This window comes from Pyxicephalus adspersus, chromosome 11 (genome assembly GCF_032062135.1).
Source record: "Pyxicephalus adspersus chromosome 11, UCB_Pads_2.0, whole genome shotgun sequence".
NCBI lineage: Eukaryota > Metazoa > Chordata > Amphibia > Anura > Pyxicephalidae > Pyxicephalus > Pyxicephalus adspersus.
Window position 1 is genome coordinate 58881763 of NC_092868.1, and position 22173 is coordinate 58903935.

General features: G+C 39.4%; 1 protein-coding gene and 1 long non-coding RNA gene across 3 annotated transcripts in view; one reads left to right on the forward strand and one right to left on the reverse strand.

The window, feature by feature from the left end:
* Positions 1-22173, reverse strand: part of KIRREL3 (kirre like nephrin family adhesion molecule 3) — a 587585-nt gene that overhangs the window by 58274 nt on the left and 507138 nt on the right. For both annotated transcript variants that reach the window (XM_072425973.1, XM_072425974.1), the window contains exons 8-10: positions 10546-10694; positions 9373-9500; positions 8584-8710 (exon numbers count right to left, since the gene is read on the reverse strand). In XM_072425973.1, the coding sequence (XP_072282074.1) occupies positions 8584-8710; positions 9373-9500; positions 10546-10694 (404 nt within the window). The remainder of the gene's footprint in view (positions 1-8583; positions 8711-9372; positions 9501-10545; positions 10695-22173) is intronic.
* LOC140340652 (uncharacterized) lies at positions 9743-14824 on the forward strand. Its single transcript, XR_011922697.1, has 3 exons — positions 9743-9831; positions 12254-12367; positions 13106-14824. It is a non-coding gene; the product is annotated as an uncharacterized lncRNA (long non-coding RNA).

The window sequence follows — 22173 nt, forward strand, 5'->3', positions numbered from 1 at the left end:
CCTTGGCATTGAGGAACCATTGAGAAACTAATCCTAGTTCTATACACAACAAGATAACATTTAATGTAAACACCCATCACACTGCATGTTCATGTCTTGGAAACCTTGTAAATATGTAAAGGTTATCAGAATATGTGAACATGAGGTTGACTTTGTTTGCTCATTGCATATGCAGACTCTGCATTCTGCATTGCTATGCCTTCCATTTACTGTGTGCAAGGGCCCATTCTCTCCCATTGTTTGATTTGCCATGGGGAAATCACCAATGCCAACCTCCATAGTTCTCTCCTAATGCTGCAACCAATCTTTTTCTTAAAATAAATTTCATATAAAATGGTTCTCTGGAGAAAGGATATCATTTCTTTTACAGAACTGTTCAGTTACATAGTTACATACTAAGTCAGGTTAAAAAAAGACATAATTCCATCAATTTCAACCACTAGGGAAATAAACATAAAACCCTATGGACATCCAGATCCAGAGGAAGGCAAAAAAAAAACCCTGGTACAATTCAGTGATATTGTACATTTAGAAAACAAACAGGCATAGAAGAATACTTTACTGATGATTTATTCTCATTTCTATGAAGATGAAAAAACCTGATCAGATGAAACCTGGTAATTCTGCCATGAAGGTCTTTGTTTAGAAACTTTTTGTTATAGGGTGACAACACTCTGTTTTTGCTTCCCAATTCCCTTTTTTTTCTGTGAAGCCCTGATGCTGGAAAGGTTGAGGAAGCAGAATATATAGATAGACGTCTGCCCTCTGTAGCCTCAGACTTGCATGCATACATTAATATTTTACACACTTTATTTACCAGAAACATAATATGCTACATTATTAGCCAATAAAGAACAAAGGACGTAAATCCCTCTGTTAGGAAATTTGGACGGAAAAATAAAGTAAAGTTTCTCGGCATCCCGGCCGTGTCCAGATCTTCTGCCGCTTCAGTGACTTTGGCTCCTCGCAGGGAATTTTGGGGTTTCTCCTGTGCACAGTCTGTCTATGCATTTTTAACAACACAGCTGTTTAAGGTACTCGCCTGCCGGCCTCACAGCTCCACGGTGTTTAGCTGAGGAGCTGCGGTAACATATGGTCATGGGTTGGTTCTCAGAATTATAATACCATGGATGATGGAACTACATGTCCCTCAACTCATCCGTTTTATTTGGGGTGGAGGGGGGTTATCCAGGTCCACGAGAGATGGAGCGCATTTCAATCTGTTGAGCTTTTTCCTTGTATGAGAAACATGTCTCTTTTTTGTTGTTTGAGAGTTAAATTAGACTGAGGGTTGCAAAAATAACCCTCCGCAGGCTTAAGACATGAATAATAACATTTAGATTTCTGATTTGCCTCAGTCTGTAATGCGTCAACAGAACTGAGAGCCTTTGAAATGAAAATAGAGAGAACTGCAGGTAGAAACATTTCGCCTAGGTCCTAAAGCGTTTGGTTTTAACCCCTCATATGCTGCTGGTTTTCACTTTTCTCATTCAAATGGCCACTAATTGCCAGGTAATTCCGATCTAATCGCAGAAACCGGACTCCAGGACTCCCAATAGTTCTTTTACTGGCCTGTCACCGTCTGCTATCTACAAACAGTCATTTTTTTGGCCTGGGCCATTGGGCAACCAAAGAAGTTAAATGCGTAGGTATTACATTGTCTGCAGCACCCGGCTTTATTCCCAGCATCCTACAGGTGTATCTTACGCAGTGCACACTGGAACAATATACTGGGAAGCAAGGGAAAACTTTCCTGCTATCTCCTATCATTTTTTTCTCAAAGTTCACATCATGTTTGGTTACATTTTAGAAACACCACAAAATGTATATATAAATAATATACACTGCTGCTTTTACAATAATACATTTATGTCTTGTTGCTGCCTTGTGACTTTTTTTAATATTTTTTGATTTGTGATATATCCAAGACTGCTGGAGGTGTCTGTACACATAAACAGAGACATTTTACACATTAACTTCTGATGGCCACTCTGCAATGATGGGAAGTGTGATCAAAGTGTGACTTCACACCTAAAATGTTAATACTGACATGCAGCTTTCTAGACATAGAGAGCTAAAGCATGAGATAAAGCTCATTTTATTCATGTATCATCATATTATTTCAAGCAATTAAAGTTGGACTTCAGGCAGCTATAAAATACCATGTAGTCTGGTAGGTATTCATTAAAATTAATTTATTTAATTACTACACTGATCTAGCATAAGTACCTAAATATGTCCTTATTACAGACTCCCCAGTTTAGCCTCGGAGAGAGAAAGTCAGAACCAGCTATAGCATAAATGTGTCTCACCGTCCAATTAGAGGCAGGGGGTGGGTCGTAGACCAACCTACACTGCATACATGCACTGCAGTCTGCAGGGAGATCTGACTGTGCTGGATGCCTGGATCATACGCCTGACTAAACTAAATTCAAAATCATTATAAAATAAGGAACCCTTTGTTTTAGTTTGATATTTAGACAACAATGATACATATTTTGTTCTTAAAAAGATACAGTACACATTGTATCAATATCCCTAGCGCTGATATTCACCTTCAGAATCCTGCAGCTGCATTCACTTCAGTGGTGGCTGCGGGCCATTGGGATTACTTTTGAAATGACATTAAAATGTCAAAGTTTATAGGAGATTTTACTGATTTGATTTATTTCCACTGTAATGGTCAGTTTTAGTGGGGAAGTGACATATGTCTGTGTTTCTCATCTCATGCTGCGGAGTTTGTGTATGAAGATATGAAGATATCCGCAGTAAGAAATGTATCTGAGATGTGCTAACGTGAAGATATTCTTCATATATGCCCTCTATGTACCCAGCTCTGGTCTTGTAAACAATCAGTGGGCACCACTGCCCTTATGCTGGGTCGACTTTTGGCTGCAGGTCGTTTTGCAGACAACCCCTATTTAATGTACAGCGCTGCGTAATATGTTGGCGCTATATAAATGCTGTTTGATAATAATAGTTATTAATAATAATAACAATAATAATAATAGGTGTTGGGTTGGTTTTCCAGTTATATTTCTTAGATATGGGCTCCATGGTTCAGTGCTGGTTCTTTCTGCCTCCGGTGAAACTGCACTTTTACCTCTAACTGTCCTCAGCAGTCACTCTGGGATTCTTGTCATGTGTGTTATCTGTGGGGTGCACCGTCACAAAGCTCTGTAAAAACCCGAACACCCAGGTATATCAGCGTACTGACATAACATTTTTCCAAGATGTTCCCCCAGATGACAGAGCCCTCGTTACACGACGCATGATTTCATTCTAAATTTTCTACAAGCCCCTCTGCCTGTCTGCGTTGTTTTCTTACTGCTGCTTTTGTTTTCTGCTAGCTATTTAATTGTAATTAAACTCCTGCTGTCGATAAGGGAGCGTGAGTTGAAGGAAAACAATATCACTTTGCAAGGCACGACGAGATAAAGCCAAATGGCGCATTCCTCATTCTGGCTCAATGTGATGCCACTGGCAGATCTACCCACAGCTCCCGCATGCCTCTTATTGCATTATCTCTGTGTGTGTTATTTAGGGACAGGAGAAGCAGTGCGCACTGGGAAATTAGGGGAAGTAGGCAGCCAGGGATGACATTCAGGAGCTGACTTTAATCTAACTGGAGGGAGAGGCTGGAATGCCTAAGGTCAATAAGTGTAGCTTTGTAGCGTCACCTGTAGGTACCGATAAGGGACCAATATCATTAAAATATTATAGATGTGATTGATGTTTACGGTGCGATATAGCACAAGCTTTCAAGAAACAGATAGGCGTGTCTTATTGGAAATGTGATTATTGCACATCTCTTTATCTGAATATTCTATATCTGTGAGTGTATGGTATCTAATCACTAAAATCTCTCATAAACTACATTGTGTGAATGTCAATGTCAATCTTTGTGCTTTCATTGAAATAGTCCCTGTTGATGTGATAAACGTCCATGTGCAGGACGTGTGCATAGGTCCTACTTATTAAAGAATGACATGATGGTTTGTCCCCAGACACGTTCTATGATAAGGTGACAATGGTTTGTTCAACATATCTTTAGACAAATAACCCTAAAACTATCCCATGCATCTTTTATAAAGATATACTCTCCTTTATATACTCCCCTTTATATACTCCCCTATGTCTTCTTTCTAAGCCTGCGTACACACATGCAATATTTGTTGTTGGAAAGAATCTTTCACAATCCTTTCCAAAGACAAAAGGCCGCACGAGCGTTGTACATAAAGCACCGTTCTGCTCTCCCCCTGGGGGGAAAGACGGATTGCCACCCCACTGCACTCTCTTCCCTTCACTTTCATTACGATCGTTCATCGTTTGTGGGTCCACCAAGACAGATCCATGAACGATGAGCGCTGTACATGCCATATTCTCATCCTAAATCAGCCCCATTATCGGACGAGAATCATCTGACGTGTGTACGTAGCCATAGTCCCTCACTTTAGTTAGTTTCGGTTACTAGGCACCCCTACAAATGAATCCATACTGGCCCGGTCCCCTTTTACTGATGTCATAGCTACAGATTCCTCTTCTTTATCTTGGGAGGTTTTAGATCCTAGACGGCCAATAGGATGGTATGAAGTGGCATGGACACCCAAAGAAGGATCCCTTCTCCTAAAAACAGGTGACCCAGGACTGGAGCATCACATCACTGCAGCTTTAGATGTCTGAAAACAGCATTTGGACTTTTTTTTAAATATAATGCTTGCAGCTAATATCTGCAGCTGACTGACATTTATCTGTTCATAAAATATAGCAATTTTTTATAAAACAGTGCTTTCCTACTCAGGATCAGCTTCCTGATAACAGTGGACCGTTCCTGCACAGTGTGTGTCGGCACAACCAACCCAGAGTGTCATGTAACCGTAAAACAACAAAAAGCACCATTGGGAGATGGGGACAAACCGTTGTCACCTTATAATAGAAAGTGCCTGAGGACAAACCACTGCCATTCTTTAATAAGTAGGCCCTGCACAAGGACCTTTATGACAGAATCGCCAGGGATTATATAAATGAAAGCACACAGATTGACATTACATTAGCACAATATACTTTATGTGGGATTTTAGTAATTTGATTTACATCTACTTTAAATGCCACAATGCACCAGTAACTATCAAGTGCATGTGTTATGTGGTAGACACAGGCCTTGCTATGTTTGTCAAGAAAAAGAGGGGTCAGATGTGCGGCCATATGGTTCACTGACTACTGGTAGGATAAAAAAGAAAGAATCCCAAAAAATAATAAAGTTTTATTCTAACATCCAAAAGGGTCAAGTGGGCAATTTATCAGAGATCAAGAACAAATATATAAAAAACATTATGGGGGGATTTAGAATGTAGCTTGAAAGTATCATTAAAAAAACTCACACAGTAGTGGAGTTAAAATTAAAAAAAACATTTAAATAAATACATAAAAATTAACCCTTTATTGTATATTGTTACCTAACAACATCAATTATGTTGCAAATTTTAGGGATCACTGTCTCTATAACTCTCAGAAAGCCTAAAATACATTGTTGAAGAAAGCCTCACACTTGCTTAAGAAAGTCCAAGACTTGTCCTTATTGGCTACATGAAAAGTCACAAAAATAGCCAACACATTTCGGAGGCTGGCAAGTCCCTCTTCATCAGGGCTCAATGGCAGAGGATGGAATACATAAATTTCTGCTGAGCTATGAGAATTCTAAAGGATCTCTGTGTCAGTTACCACAGCAGGATTTTCTAGGTCCTCCTTTCCCCATTTTTAGTTTTCTAACCTGCTGATCTGACAGTAGATCCCTTATTTTTACACTTCCTATAAAATACTAAGCTTCCAGCAAAAGCAGCAGTTACAAGTTTGAACAAACCATATATAACTGCCAGAGGGGCTGACAGTGACACCTTTATGTGGTTCCTTGTTTTACATTATGCTGTAACTAGTTATATGTGTTAGCCGAGTTTCTGCTTTAATTTTGTATCCTTAGAAAACTAGATGTCCACCTTAGATTACTCCAGGGTGACAACACTGCTGCATGATTCAATTTTAGAATAAAAGCATCATCATCTTGTTAAAGGAAGTTAAAATATTTAAAATACGGGCAGGATCAACATAATATATGGGTGTATTGCTAATGACATATGGCATCATATGTTTCCATATTGTATCCCACTTACAATATACTTCACTGCCAGGCAGGTGGTTATTGCAGAAATGGACATGCAATGTCCCTTCGACAATAATTGTTCTTACCTGCCTGATCGCAGCCGAGTTTTGCTGAGCTGCGCATTGTGTCATCCCGGCACAACCAATTAAGTTGGACCAAGAAGTCTCTAGGAAGAGAAGACGGAAGATGGTGGCACCCTGCGACAGAACGTGCATAGATGAGAACTGTGGGTTTAGTTTTGCTTTAAACGTGAAATTGTGTGGCCATTGCTGCTCCTCAGTATTTTATAGGTGAATATATCTGAACCACGTAAAAAAAAGCTCAGTTCCCACAATGCAACAGGAGTTTCCTTTTTCTTCTTTCTTTAAGCTGTTCTGTCAGCTCGGTGAAGCAGATGATCAGAGCTCAGACATGTGGGAGACATATAGAAAATTCACGCAGGCTGCACATGGCATATATTTCCATTTTTCTGTGAAGTCTGATTTATTGTGCAGAGTTGCACAATTTCTATTTTATTTTTCACATATAAATAATAAGCAGGGTTGTATATTTTTAGTAAAATCTGAATTTCTCCTCCAGAACAAGTTTTATAAATGTCTGTTATTGTTTATGAGGATGTTGGGGATCAGATTTACATATCGCTTGCACTTCCCTTTTGGAAGGAGAGAAGTAGAATTGTAGACGAGGCCCAAATATCAGTTATTGCAGGCTGTTAGCAGGTAGAAGCGGCAAATATCCTTCACGTTCAGCTATGACTATCGATCTGGCCTGAACCAGGAATATGATTCTGTCAGGAAAGGGATTGACAAGAGAAAGTGTTTTAGCAGAACGTGACAGACAGCGAGGAGCTGCAGATTTTAGCGTCATCATTTCACCCTCAAGCTAAATTAGAAAACTGGAAAAAAATGTGACAAAACATTGGAGGCTCGACGAGCACAAATCTAACACCACGCAGACTGTAATTGCCTGAGAGCGACCACGGATATGTCCAGATGGTGAACAGGCCGATACTCTGCGTCCAGGCATCACGCAGGACCCTGCACTGATAAATAACCTTTATTATCACAGCAGCAATCTGTCAGGTCTGTAACTAGTGAAGGAGACGGTGCTGCACTAGCAAACAATCAAATCTCATACATTGGTATAAAGGGTAGATTAAAGCTGAACACCAGCCGGAAGACACAAAATAACAGCTCTGTTATAATAAAAAAAAATAAAAATAATGTAATGCATTTGTTTAAATGTGAGAAGCATGACTACTTGAATCTGAGCTTCCTGCAGCCCATATATAGCAAAGCTCAGACTGTGGAAAAAAGAAACAGCACAAGTAGCTAATTATTGTGCTGTATTACAAAGCACCTGGCAGGAGGAGAATGGAAGAGAGATGAGCTCATCATTCTGCTCCTTATCCTTTTACTTTCCAGTCATGGGATAGGGGAACAATAAGTTAAAGTGTTAACTAACTTAAAAAATAAATAAAAAAGAAATATGGTGGCCTCCTCTTCCGGACAGGGCTGTGCTGTATAGTAGAGCTGTGTAAGTCCCCAGATGGGCAGTAATACAAATCCTCTTGGCAAGTATAGGAATCTCATGTGTGTACGTAGCGATTTGTTTGCAGTTCATCTGGACAGAGAATGATCATCTGATATCTCTTAATAATATGAAGGGGCAAGAAACATGTTTTCACCTTCAGAGGATTTTTTACGTGTTTAAATTCTCCTACAACTTATCCCCAGTATACTTGTACCTCCTAGTGATTACTTTCAATTCTTTAGCAACAATCAGTGTTTTCATTGTTTGTTCCCTAATTATTTTTTAAAATTGCAGGAAACAAACATAAGAGCTAGTGGCGGAATAAAACCACTCATAGATGGAATGTGGTATAACGATCCACCTAAATCTTTTATCTCTCACCTAAAAGTAATGGTGTTTTAAAATAACTCCATCACTAGACAAAACCCTGAGCTAAAAACATGGGTAATTTATTCTTAGTTGTTCTGCTGTCTGCACCACCAACCTTTGATCTGTTGTAGAATTAGGTTAATTGACAAATCTTCAATATTCTGGGATCCATGGTACTCCTTTGCACGATGTGGTTCCATTTGCTACTCTCCTACCACACCGCAGGAAAATAGTGATATGGGGACCAGCAAATGGAACCACAGAGCATAGAATGGGTCCAGGTATCGGGTGCATCTGATCGTTTATACCCCCAATTGCACTAAGTTAGGATCTGTGGTGCTGGTGATACTGCGGGTAATAACCCTGTATTGTACAAGCTAGGATATGACGGGAAATAATTTAGACAATTTATATTCTATCAATAACCAGAAGCTGAAATTATAAATTTGGTTAGATTAAAAAAAATATATAAACTCATCAATCATCCAGTAAAATTGCTGCTACATTCTGAACACCGTTCTTACCGTTCACTGTCAGGGTGAGCTCCCTCTCTCCGGCACCAACCCGAGGAACTACAGCACGGCACACGTACTTCCCAGCATCCTCCTGACGCACATTTTTCAGGGTCAGGGAGTTTTCATTACTTAACACCTGTTACATAAAAAATAAATACCTATCAAATTTAATTTTACAGAACTCAGACCTGGAATAGATGACCTTTGGTGAATTTATACTTTGCATGTAACCGTTATACTCTGCCTTACCTTATATTACCTGACAGCACAAAATTAGAACTGTTAACATTTATCGCTCTTTCTAACATACATACTAACATAGTCAACATCTCCTTTGTATTTGCTGTCAGTGGGATAGGTGTAAACACACATAGCACTATTCCAAGTGGACTCATTTTGGGCACTTTTTTTTCTTTATATTTGTGCAAAGAAAGTTTAAGTTACCATCAAATTGTTATGACTGTGGGACCTTCCCTCACATCTTGATAGGTATCCACAGAACAGAAAATAGGGGGACATTAAGATTTAACACCTTTCCAAAAGTTTTAGCTGGAGTCCAGTTTTAAAGGTGGATAGGGGTTGGATATTTATCGCCATTGACTGATTGTGTTGATTTATAACTTGGTATGGCTTAAACTGAAATAGTAATATCACTTTCTGTACATGAGACATAAATTTGAATTACAGGTGCATGTGAAATCATCACTTCCTTCAATTAAATCTTTTTCAGTCACTAATCAAATAAAGTAAAATAAGTAGTCATATGTGCACATAAACCTTAATGCAGTATGTACATACCACTCCAGAACCACGCTTCATCCAGACAATGGTCAGTGACGGGTTACCAGTCCATGCGCAGTGAAAGGTGGCTTCAGATCCAAGGTCCACAGTAACAGATTCTGGTTCTGACGTTATTCTAGGTCCAACTGGAGTAATTAGGAACAGAGAGACACTTAGACATATTTTGGGACAAATGGTATTGTTGGTGGAATGGATATATTGTTGTATGCATTACAAATAGATACAATGTAGCATGGGAACTACAAAGAGGAGAACTGTAACTCTGTATCACTGGAGGACAAGATGGCATTTAAAGCATATAACAGGTGAAATTTTAATTTTTGTGGCCATAATAATATAAGGACCTCTTCTGTCTTTTCAGACGTTCCATTATTGACCCCACTATTTACTGCCTACATTCCAGTGTCTTGGATTTTACATGCTGTAGCCTTTGTGCATGTTTGCTATTAATATCAGGTAAGCTGGGTACATCAGAACATGAAGCTTGGCATAACCTCAACTTACATGAATCCTCTTTCATGATCTATTTCACCCTCTAGCTGACCTCAACCCTTCTTCACCTGGGCTCTTGCCTTTGTTTAGTCTATTGTTACACATCCAGATACCTGTCTGATCTCTTTCTGAAAATGACAGCATTGTTTTGGTTGCACATTAAGAACAACCAAGTGCTACATCGGGCTCCCTAGTAGGTAACAAGCACATAAGATAGGTAGGAGGTAGGAGGTCATCTCTTATAAGGCTCAGACAATACTTTGTAGAATGTGAGCAAATGCTAATGAGAAATTGTTCAACATAATCAATAAGCACATTTTTGTATCAGATTTTTAGTTTACTTTGTGTCTAAATTAGGAAGGTTATGTAATAATGTTTTTCTTTAATTTAATATTTTTTTTTTCATCTTGCCACAGCTTGTCCAATTTTCTTGCTAAAGTGATCTTCATTTTCTACAAACATTTACCAGAAGGGGTATTATTGAAGTGCAGCATAGGCCAAAACAATAAAAAGTTTGTTTAAACTATCAAAGAAATAAAGTATAATATCCATTCCAGCCTGTTATAAATGGACCTTTTATTGGCTATACATTCTGGAAAGGTGTAACTGGAAAGCCAATCCTGGGAATTGTAATAGGATTATGTGAACAGGGACACTGAACAGAGGTCAGACTCTTACAATATACATCCACAGTTCTGCTGACATTGGTGCTGCCCAGGGCATTGGTGACTTCACACGACACTGGCTCTGTGAAGAATGAATAATCCACCACTGTCTCGAAGGTCTCTTCTGTTACCTCTTTCAGAAGTTGTCCACCTTTTGCCCACCTGGAAACCATAAGAGAGAGACATTGCTAAACTGCATACTTATTAACAAAGCCCAATCCCCTGATCACATGATACAGACAGAACACTTCTCTAATGGTTTTAAGTCATCCCTGGTAGCTGACATTTCTTCCACTTTCACCCCACATTGATCTGTGTTTTCACTCTTGGATGCTGAACTATATTGCAGGCAGAAAATCATCCATCAGCAGCTACAACTACATAGACATTATTCAAGGACAGTCACATGTCCTCCGGCCTTGCAAATGTATGTGTTTAAGAATATTTTTAAACTATTACAAAATGAAGACTAAAATAGAAAGTGGGTAATTTCATCCATTATCAATGTTTAATCAGTTTTATCTCCTTTTTAACCAAGGCTTGCATTTTAATTGTCTTCATCTACTTTCAGCTTTCTCTAAACACCATTTCATTGCTCATTGCACAAATCTAAAACAATGATTAAAGCAAGATGGTCATTTATATAATAGCCTTACAGCTAACATTTAAAAGGAAACTAGTGTCTTTGTAATATGTTTTTGTAAGGCATTTAAGTAAATTTGATCAGCCTGCAAATAAACTTACCAATTTGTGTCAGTGTTTTAGGCTGGTATCAAGATAATCAAAAAGTCACTGCAACACATAGCATGACATTCATTACTGTCCATTAGGAATGACACACCATTTCACAATTCATTTAGAGTGAACACACTTATACTGCAATATCAAATTCTGCAGGGAGTTCTTTCTTTCATGGCCATACAGTTTGACGGTCACTTATTTTACAGAATGGGCTGCCCTAACAATGCATGTGCAGGTATATAGGATCCCTCACCAAAACAGATCGCTATATGTGAAAGGGCCCCTATGAAGGTATTATTCTGTGATTATCTTTGTCCGTGGGAACATCCACATTAGCTGATTACATTTATATGCAGCCTCGGCTTCTCGCTTAGTTCTCCGGCACACTGACTGTGACCTCTCGCTCTCTTTTTGCTTTTATTTGCCAAAGGTGGATCGATAAAGGCAAGCAATGACCCTAATTTTCAGTGTTTTTTTTCTAATACTAGGCTGTTTCTGCACTGAAATAGGCCAGTAATGGAAGCTGCACACCTAAAGGCCCTTATTACCACACAAGGAGGTTCTTCAACATGCTGAGAAATTCTTCTCCTTTTCTTGTAGAAAAGTGAAAAATAATAAATAGCTCTGACAATCCTCACTGTCATCTAATGTTTATCAGCTTTTAAAGGTCAATTCGGGTTATTTTAAATGTCATTTAAGAGACCCTGTCACCACCATATGTAAAGTCATGTAACAATATTTCATTCTTTTTTTCTTCGAGAATATTCCTCTAACACAGTGCCGCAAATAGAATTTAGCTTGGTTGATGTCAGAGCTGGTGAGGTGAAGCTAATGCACTTCTGTAGCACACAGAGCCTTCAACACTTCAGGAATATTGTAAACAGTTGAAAAAAAAAAAATTAAATTTTGCAGCATAGTGTTAGAAAAACATATGCAGATTGCACTTGCCTTTCCTTTAATCCCTTGCTGCTCTTTTTCAGCCCCAGACAACAAGGAGAAGATATGAGATTGAGTGGCCAATTATCAAGAACCTTTCCAGTCATCTGGGAGGAAGGGGACCAACTCCAAAGAGAATGGCCGGGAATAAAGGGAAGGTAGGTGTAAGCTGCAGCTGGAGTCTGCATTAAAGTGAATCCTTTGCATTGCTCTGTATAGGCAGACACAGGTTCACTTTAAGCCATTATGCTAGTAATTATTATTATTAACAAGTATTTACAAAGTCCATAGTCATCCCACTAGCTGTCCCTCAAAGGGACTCAAAATCTAATGTCCCTACCACAAGGTCAATTTGGGTGAAAGCCAGTTAATCTGACCACAAATTTTGGAATGTGGTAGGAAACCCACACAAGCATGGGGAGAACAAGCCAACTCCATGCAGATGTTGCCCTGGCCAAGATTCGAACCTGGAACCTCTGAGCCACCATGCCACCCAATTGTACAACTGTTAAATTCATGACAGGTTTACTTTAAACATGTAGTGAAGCTGAACACACCCTTACAAATGGTATAAAAACTGTGGCATGGCATTACATGGGCAGAACAATGAATACATTATTCTTAATGCAGTGGGGGTTCCTGTGTTGCCTTTAGCAGCCGGATCATAGTTCAGGTTAGAATTATTATAGCTAAGCAGTATTTTTAATAAATCTACAATAAGAGTAGAAGCAATCTGTCCAAACGTTGTGTATTTGATGCACGAGATTGACTTATCACTGCTAAATTTTTCTTCATTGGGACTGAGCGAACTTCCCAAACATGTCTAGGACTATGACAGATGTCAGATCAATGAATCAGAGTTTGAGCAGCACTAATTGGATTCTTTTGACATTTAGGTGGCCAGAAAGAAATTAACACAAGCATCAGCAAAACATCAAATAAAATTGATATTACTGCATGTTTGTTTACTTGTTTTATTACTCAGTAGTGTATACAAACACTTTAAGTGTCTTCATGTTTGTTAATCCAAAATCTTTTTGTCAGCTTGTTTGGCATCATGCATCACCAGGTATTGTTTTGCACTTATTGAATGGATACAATTAAACCTTTTTTAATTGTATATTCACCAGACCAAACATTCGCTGCCAGGGTTTACACACTCTTTACTATATAAATATCACCTTTCTGGTACCCTGACCAACAAGAGTACATGAACGGATGGCTGATATTTAAACTCAACTTTTTTAATTAAACCGGCATTCTCTTTATGGAAGCGATCATAAGCACCCTGCACTCTAATTTCTACCATTGATGACATTTGAGGAGCTGTGAGATAAGGCGGAAACAATTTCTTTTGGGCCCCACTGTTCCTATGAACAAAGCTTCCTATCTCCAGCTTACATTGTGCAAAGACTCATTACTGCCTGCTCTGGAGGGGAAACTAGATCCCACAAGGGACCCCTTTACCATTCTCCGACATTCAGCAGCTGCACACCGATAATGACAGAGAAGTGTTAAGAGTAGAAGCTGCCGCAGTTACTGATCGAGGCCATTACATCTGTACATTTAGTGACTGAGCCTTCATTAGGTGCTCACATTATTTCATATTAGCTCACTTTCTTTAATGCATGCACATTAGAACTCTCATTAGCCAATCGGGTACTGGGCAGCTGCCATCACAATGAAGCATTAATTTTATATATGTGTACAACACCTCTGGTTTCCCAGCCAAATCCTCTTCCCCTCACAACTGTCCCTCATTTAAAAGTACGGATCTATATCAGATCTGTGCATATTTATTTGTGCATTAACGTGCGTTACATTAAGGCATGCCAAGTTCATTGGTGGACATGCAGCATTCTTTTCAGTGCAGTGCAACAACTGGTAGTGCATTGCCATGTGGTCTGGTGCACTGCAACCCACGTGGGTCCTTTTTTAACAACAATATAGGGAAAAAGTAGCAATGTTTTCAAGAACCTCTTTTAGGATGCAGATTTGTATGTGAATTTAGAATGTGAAGTGTTGTTTCTATATTGTTATGTAAGACTGTCACGTGCTGCCCTCATTTATTGTACAGTGTTTTGTAACTTAGTGCTTTATATGTAAAGAAATATATATATCTGGTTTGCAGGGCACATTTAGGAAGGTCTCAAAGTAACAGCATTTTAATAAGAAACTAATGTGAAAGTATTTTCTCCTTTAAAGGAACAACAAACTACATAATACTTTCATGTACTCATGACAGGCTGTTACTGGACCATAGCATCTACCTCTCTCTGGCCTTACAATGGGCCTGATTTATTAAAAGGCTAGGGATGATACACTGTCATCAGTGAACCTGAATGATCCTGCAAACCTCGAATGTATCTGGTCCAGGATTGAAAACCTTTGCTAACAAATAGCAAATTACTTTGAAGAAATCCATTCCAGGTTTGCTGGATCACCCAGGTTCACTGATGACAGTGTATCTTCTCCAGCTTTGAAAAGCATTCATAAATCAGGCCAAGTAAGTTACAAATGTGTTCAGTAATGCTTTACTTTAAAGGACTACCTTGTACTTGGGTGATCATTTTTAGCCATATTCTATGTTGTTTTGCGTAATTCAGATTTCTATAAAATGCAATAAATTAAATACTTGTTACCATAAAAGAATCTCAATGCCATTTTTGAGGCCTTAAAGCTGAGCTGGTGTGCAAGGTTTTCTATGATTTGATATGAGTGGTGTAGTTGTCCAGATATCCTCATGGTGGCAGCATGTAAATGTGCAGACACTGCACTGCTATTATTACCAATAACAGCATTATATATATCATTATCATTATTTATTTATGAAGTTTGGGGCACATTCCAACCTGAATCTCTGCTGTATACATGTGTCCAGTGGGTTGCTATTTAATTTTACCTGTATATTGAGCTGTGCCCAGCTATGATCAGTGCTCCCTTTGGTTCATGAGGTGCATTTTCTAACCTGTAAACTAAGGGCTAAATCTGATTTACCCACAGGAGCCTAAAGCAGCTGACCTTTCTGGATATATAAACTGCTATTGTCCATAAAAACAGATATATAGAAACTAGGAATAGAGAATTTCAATGCAATTGCTAAATACAGTTACAATTGTTTAATACCGTTTTCATACATTTTTTTCTGTTTCAATGCACATAATACAAGTATTACAGTTCTTTGCTTCATAAACCTGGCCGTACATAGATTATCCAATTTATCAATCACTAAAATCCTATATATGCTTTAACATAATAATGTCTTCTCTTAATTGCAATTTAGCAGCATGCACTAAAATAAATCCTGGTGATCCAGGTCCTTGTACACATTCTTCCTGTCATATGGTGACAACACTCTGCCCCGTCTCCCAATTGTGTCCCTGCATTTTCACATTGTCTCTTCTGTTTCCAATGGAGAATACAAGTAGCTATTTTAATGTACATTACACAAACATGGCTTAGTGGGGTCACCATCAGGAAACCTACCCTGAGAAATGCTTCAAATAGGTATCGTTGCAATGCAAATAGACAGGAAGGGTCTAATTTATTAAAGCTCTCCAAAGCAGGAGAGGATACACTTTTAACAGCGAACCTGGGCAATGCAGCAAACCTGGAATGGATTTATTAAAGTCATTTGCTATTTATTAAAGGTACCCCTGGTTACTGATTTTTCAATATATGCTGAGAATTGCACACATTTATTGCAGCTTTCTGCACTCATTCCTGCACTGCAGATGTTATCTGACAGCCTGAAATAGGTATTTCAATAGTCAGGACAGTGCCAGTCTGTATTTTCAAAAGCAGCAGTGATACGTGCACATTTCTGATTTATAAGCCTGATTTTATTGAATTCCATGGAAGTCTTTCTCAGCATTTTATTTTCATATTTTGTTGGCACTTTATTCCAGCTTTCACTTCCTATTCTTTATGATCCTTTAATCTTTGCATAAATAGGAAATTCTCTGTACTAAGCGACTAATATCTCCCGGCATTCCTGGCAAGCCGAGCAGGTGAATGATGTGTCAGTGACGCACAGGTTAAATTCCCAATGTCAGCCTTCCAAGGCAGCGCATACCGCAGTGTAATTAGCACTCTTCCCGGCTACACTTATAATGATTAATTAAGATACCTGTATGTTGAGATGTTTAACCATATGCACCTTTTGAAGGTGTAACAAAAGAAATCATACAAGGTTAGGGTTATAAAGGCTTCTGCCCTATCCTTCTGCAGATAAAAAATGATATCGGGGGCTTGAGATTAGAGAAATACCGGGCCTGGCTGCCAGATTCACTCATTGTAGAGCCAGCAGCTCAGACAGTCATTATTCAATGCCATCAAACTAGTCCAGAAATGGTCGGGTCAAGTCATAACAAGATCTGAGAGCTACAGTACGGAGGAATTAGCAGTATTCCATGATAAGGTAAAAGATTTGTGTTCCAAGCTGCTTCAGCAGGATTGCTGCTGTGATTTTGGCTCACAGTTCTCAAAATACTAGCTAGGCCGTTGTAACTTTGTATTTTGTTAAAGTGTAGCGGCCTTATTTTGGACATTACAGCAAATAGATGGATTGGTTTATGGGGAAGCCACCCTTACAATGAGCTGTGCAATTTGAGTACCTTGGTGCCCTGATAATTCATTTTTTACTCACATAAGTTTGGCACCATACAATTTCCATCACCACATAGTTTAGAAAAGGGTCTTGTCACAAATTGTATGTTGCATGGATTCCCTATTCATTATACATTGGACCTTAGAAGCAATTGGGTAGTCACGGAACTCTTGATAAAGCTGCTCATGTTACAGGGTCACCTTGTACTGGAGTCCAAAAGAAAGGTAAAGTAATCTTCTAAATCCAAAAACTTTAAATTGATTATCCTATAAAAGTATATGCATCCATTGCATTTTGCAGGCTACTGTTAAAAATGATACCCAAACTCTCTAATTCGCTCCTAAATCTAAGCTTCTGTGCCTTGCCTTCAAATCTCTCAGCAGTTCTTGTCCCACCTAACTTTTCCACCCCCTTAGCCGTTCTTTTCGCTCCTCCAATGACCTACTAATGACTTTCTCACTTATAACCTCATCACATGCACAGCTCCAAGACTATTCTAGAGCTGCCCCGACTCTCTGGAATGGTCTTCCTCGACCTTTTTAGCTTGCTCTTACTTTCTGCTTCTTTAAAAAAGCGCTTCAATCTCACCTTCCCGTCTTCTCCTGTCCTAACCCTCACTACTTCCCACCATTCCATATCCCCCCTTTTGTGTGATTCTTCCCCCACCTTCTAGATTGTAAGCTCTTCTGGTCCTCTCCTCTTCCTGTGTCACTGTCTGTATCTGTCTGTCATTTGAAACCCCTATTTATCGTACAGTGCTTCGTAATATGTTAGCTTTATATAAATACTGTTTATTATTATTAATAATAAAGAGGTTGGGACTGCGGTTAGGCCTGTGGCAGATTGCTGCAGCTCACTGCTAGTCTGAAATGGCCCTTAGTATTTAGGTGTGAAATATTTTCTTACTGTGCAAATGCTTCCATGGTGTGTGTGCCAGGGTCAAAGGCTCTCGCTGGGCGGGTTGGCACAAACCAGCTGGCGCGGAGAAGAAAAAACTATAAATGAGTATATGTTAGCCATACACAATAGTCTGATTGTACAATCCACGTTTAGGAACATGTCACACTAGCGAGATTGTGTCGCAGTAATTAATGATTGCTCCAAATATCTCATTTCAGTGACTTGTTGCTAGTGAAGGGGTGGCTACAACAGAATAAGGATTTGTAGCTGAGCCAACACAAAACACCGCTAAAACTTTTGCTGAGCAACTAAGCCACAAATTGCCAATACATTATCAGGTTATGGATGCCATTGAAAATAACAAAAAATCACCCTGTGTAATGTCCCTTAGAGGAACCAAAACTCCATGATATGGGCAAGGCCTTCCTTTACATAGCTAGTGATAGATATAAAGAAAATTGTAGAATAAAATTTGTATAGTGTGAAGCTAGTTTAAAATTTGTCTTATGGGCAGATCATGTATAAAACTAGAAGAAACAATTTCTTATCCCCCAACTAATCAAATGCTGTGTCAATCAGATTTCATGAGTTTGTTAAGAGCAGCTTACTGACAACGAAACGTTTTGAGAATTAATGGAGCCCCTTTGTCCCTTCTGAATGCTTCCTGCCAGGAGGTGTAGAAGTGCTGATGGGTTGTCACATTCCCTGTCCTGCTGATCACTAATTATTAGCAGTATTGGGCTTCCTATGTGCTAATTAGATTAAGATGCCTTGGCACATTAGGGATGGCGGTGGCTCCCCTCGCACGGTGTGTCTGGTTGAAGGTTATGACATGCCTGCGGTCAAATATATTAACACGGCTTTGACAGCTGGATGACAGTGTGCCATTCTGGTATGACATATGTCGGTAATAACGAGGGGTGAGGGACACACAACTTCAACTTCACATTTTTAAAGGGAATTTGTCACAAAACACTTACCTGTGTGAGAAACCTCAAAGGCAGGCAGCAAATCTCTGACTCCCTCAGCTGCATACTAATCACAGGGCAGTAAATCTGTTCGGGTCCTAAAATGAGCCCATGAGTCTTTGGAAGCTTCATCTTGGGGTATCCCATGTGTTTGCATTGTTCATGATATATATATCATGGTGTGTACAATTATTTTGTGTTTTTTTATATATATGTTGCAACATACATGTACATTTCCACCATGCTTCTCTCTTCCCATTCATCTAATGAACAAATCCTGGGCAGCCAGAGGTATGGAGAATGTGAAGTTCTGTTATTCGCACTTAGGCATCTATTTAAAAAAGCTCAAAATCAATATTTGCCAATTTTTTCATGGGAAATATCGACTTCCCATGTCAGTTTCAGTGGTTAGGGATAATTGCCTTTCGCATTTTCACCACTTTTCGACTTAGGTCAAAGGTGAATTTTATTTTTCAGGTACATTTCTCATCTTTCTAAAGTCTTTTTGACATTCCCCATTCTGAAGTAATTAATGTCGGAACTAAGCTGTCATCGGCAGACTTTCTTTTGTTTTTTTCATTTTGCCCTATTTTATCGGTTTTCTTTTTTCACTTTTTCCATATCTGTCTTTTCACTTTTTTATGCTACACTTCAACATCACAAAATATATCCCAAAACTTTTCTAAAAAAAAAAAAAGAGAATAACCAGGTGAGAATTGGCTTCAAAAAGCTAAAGCAGGTATGTTGGCGATTTTTAGAATCCGGAACGTCCTGGCCCTGATCTCCTCATTATTGTTTCCATCTTCCTTCCAGGCGATTATTAATTTGTACAACCAAGAAACATTTTTCTTCCTCTACAAATACAATCTATAATAAATGAAAGAGAGATTCTTACCATTAATTACTTCTAAAAATATTGTTGTTCTGACCCCGAGCTGCCTTCAGTGCACAGATTTTAATGATTTCATCTTCATGTCAGCTTGAAAAATGCCTGGTGTTTCACGCGAAACGAGCCCCCGCGCTTCCTTCCAAACAATCAGACCATTGCCAGTACAAATATATGATAAAAAGTGCGGTAATAATGCCTTATGTGAAAATAATTGCTGGGAAACAGAATGCCTGTCCTAATGACACCCCCTTCTCATTTATAACAGAGAGGTTTGTGCAGGTGCTGCTGTGTACAGGTGCAGCGGGCTCTGCTCACCCATCACCGGTGATAGGAACAGGGGGCCATCACTCTTCCTGTACAGAGGACAATCCACCCTCTTCTATAAACATATAATATTCTCTTCAGGAAAAGTGTGCAGTACATAGATCTTTCACGTACTGGTGCATTTGGCCAAAAGAAATGTTCAGTATTTAAATTATATACTATATATAACAGAGTATTGATTTCACATGTGTATGTGAAAAAACTGCAGATATGGCTGTTACCGAAAAAGTGCTGGACACATGGCTGAGCCTCGTTTGTTTTATTGCCAAAGACAGGAAATTACATCATAGTTCCATTAGGAAGAATACACAGCACAATCATTATTCACAACAGCATCACCTAATGCCAGAACTGCTAATTGCAGTACAATGTGCAAGTGTGGTTGTTGCACCTTTGTCTGTTAAAAAAGCAAGATAGCATTGTGTTTCAGCTCTACCATGCCATGGTTCCCATACCTTGCACTAAGGGTGGCCCACAAGCTTGGGACACCTTTAAAAATATTTCCCTGTATAATTAGGCTCTATATGCACTGTTCCAGATCTTGAATGCCTCAAGAACATGTAAGTGATAATTTAGGTTACTCCGAACAATATCATAAAATGAGGACCCCACCCTTAATTTTCTTTTTATTGACCGAAGTGATGTATACAGACACCTTATGTTCAGCTCTCATTGTGCTTTCTACTAGTTTAGTGGAAGAGTTTTTGGGGCCAAAACATTTTCTCCACTCTAAGCACAAAGATAACACGTGTTAATGGGTACGTTATCACAATACATATTGTGCCATCCCATTTTGGCACCCCAACACATAATGGCAACTTGTGAAAGCACAAATTGGTCACGGCCTGGACCTCACATACCCCATAAACATTGCAGCCTCTTTTAGCAAAGAGGGAGTCATCTGGAAAAACTTTGACAAAAGTTGCTTCACCAGAAGGTTTTACTGTTCTGGGTCCATCATATCACAAGTATCATTACTCATGCAGCAGGTTGCATGTTATTTCTATAGCTGTAACAGAAGGAATGAGCCAACTACAAGTGCAGATTGTGTGGCATTTATAATATTATTTGTAACCAAACCAGAGTCACGCTTTAACTGTAAAGTTCTTGAAACAAGTGTGGGGCTAAAATCTTGAAATATAAAACTCTGCACATGATGAACTAGAACACTGTAAATTACCACCAAGTCTGGAGCCTAGAAATATTCCAACCTGCACACGTGATATTCCTCCTCTTATTCCACGTCTGCACATTGTGTGATAGAAACGCATTTAACCTTTACATTATTGATGGTTCACCTTCAGGGTGTTTTCGGCATTTTAGCAATGAAAATGTACTTTTCTACATCAGATCTATCACAGACCAACAAACCCTTTACTGCCTGGGAAGCTTAGTGATTGGGCTCATACAAGTGCTGGGGAGCAGATATAATAACTTCCATAGAAGTATGGGGGGGATCGTTCTGTATGTTTGTGTGTGGGGTACTAGGGATCAATATCTACGTGGAGAATGGGATCAATTTCTTGGTAAGGATTATTCTTTTAGCAGCTGTGTAGGGAATAGTTATTAATAACTTTTGGGATATGTGTGTTTGGGTGGGGGGGGGGGGGGGGGGGGGGGGGGGGGGAATAACTTTCTTAATACTTTTAGAAAGTGTGTGGGGAATGGGATAATTTTCTTGGTGAGGGAATATGTGTACCTAACTTCATACTTTTGGTAGGTGTGTGCAGCTCATTCTGGTGGTAGGTGTATGTGGTCCATACTGTCCGTAGGTGTATATGGATCATTCTGTTGGTTGGAGTGTGAGGATCATTTTGTCGGTAGCTGTAGGCAAATCATTCCATCAGTAAATGCAGTGTGTGGTCAGTAGCTGTGTGCAGATCATTCTGTCTGTTAGTGTGTGGTCCATTCTGTCCTTAGGTGTGTGTGGATCATTCCATCGGTTGGTGTGTGCAGATTATTCCATCAGTCGGTGTGTGCGGACCATTCTATCGGTCGGTGTGTGCAGATCATTCCATCGGTCAGGGTGTGCGGATCATTCCATCGGTTGGTGTGTGCGGATCATTCCATCCGTCGGTGTGTGCGGATCATTCCATCCGTCGGTGTGTGTGGATCATTCCATCCGTCGGTGTGTGTGGATCATTCCATCCGTCGGTGTGTGTGGATCATTCTATCGGTCGGTGTGTGCGGATCATTCCATCGGTCGGTGTGTGCGGACCATTCTATCGGTCGGGGTGTGCGGATCATTCCATCGGTCGGGGTGTGCGGATCATT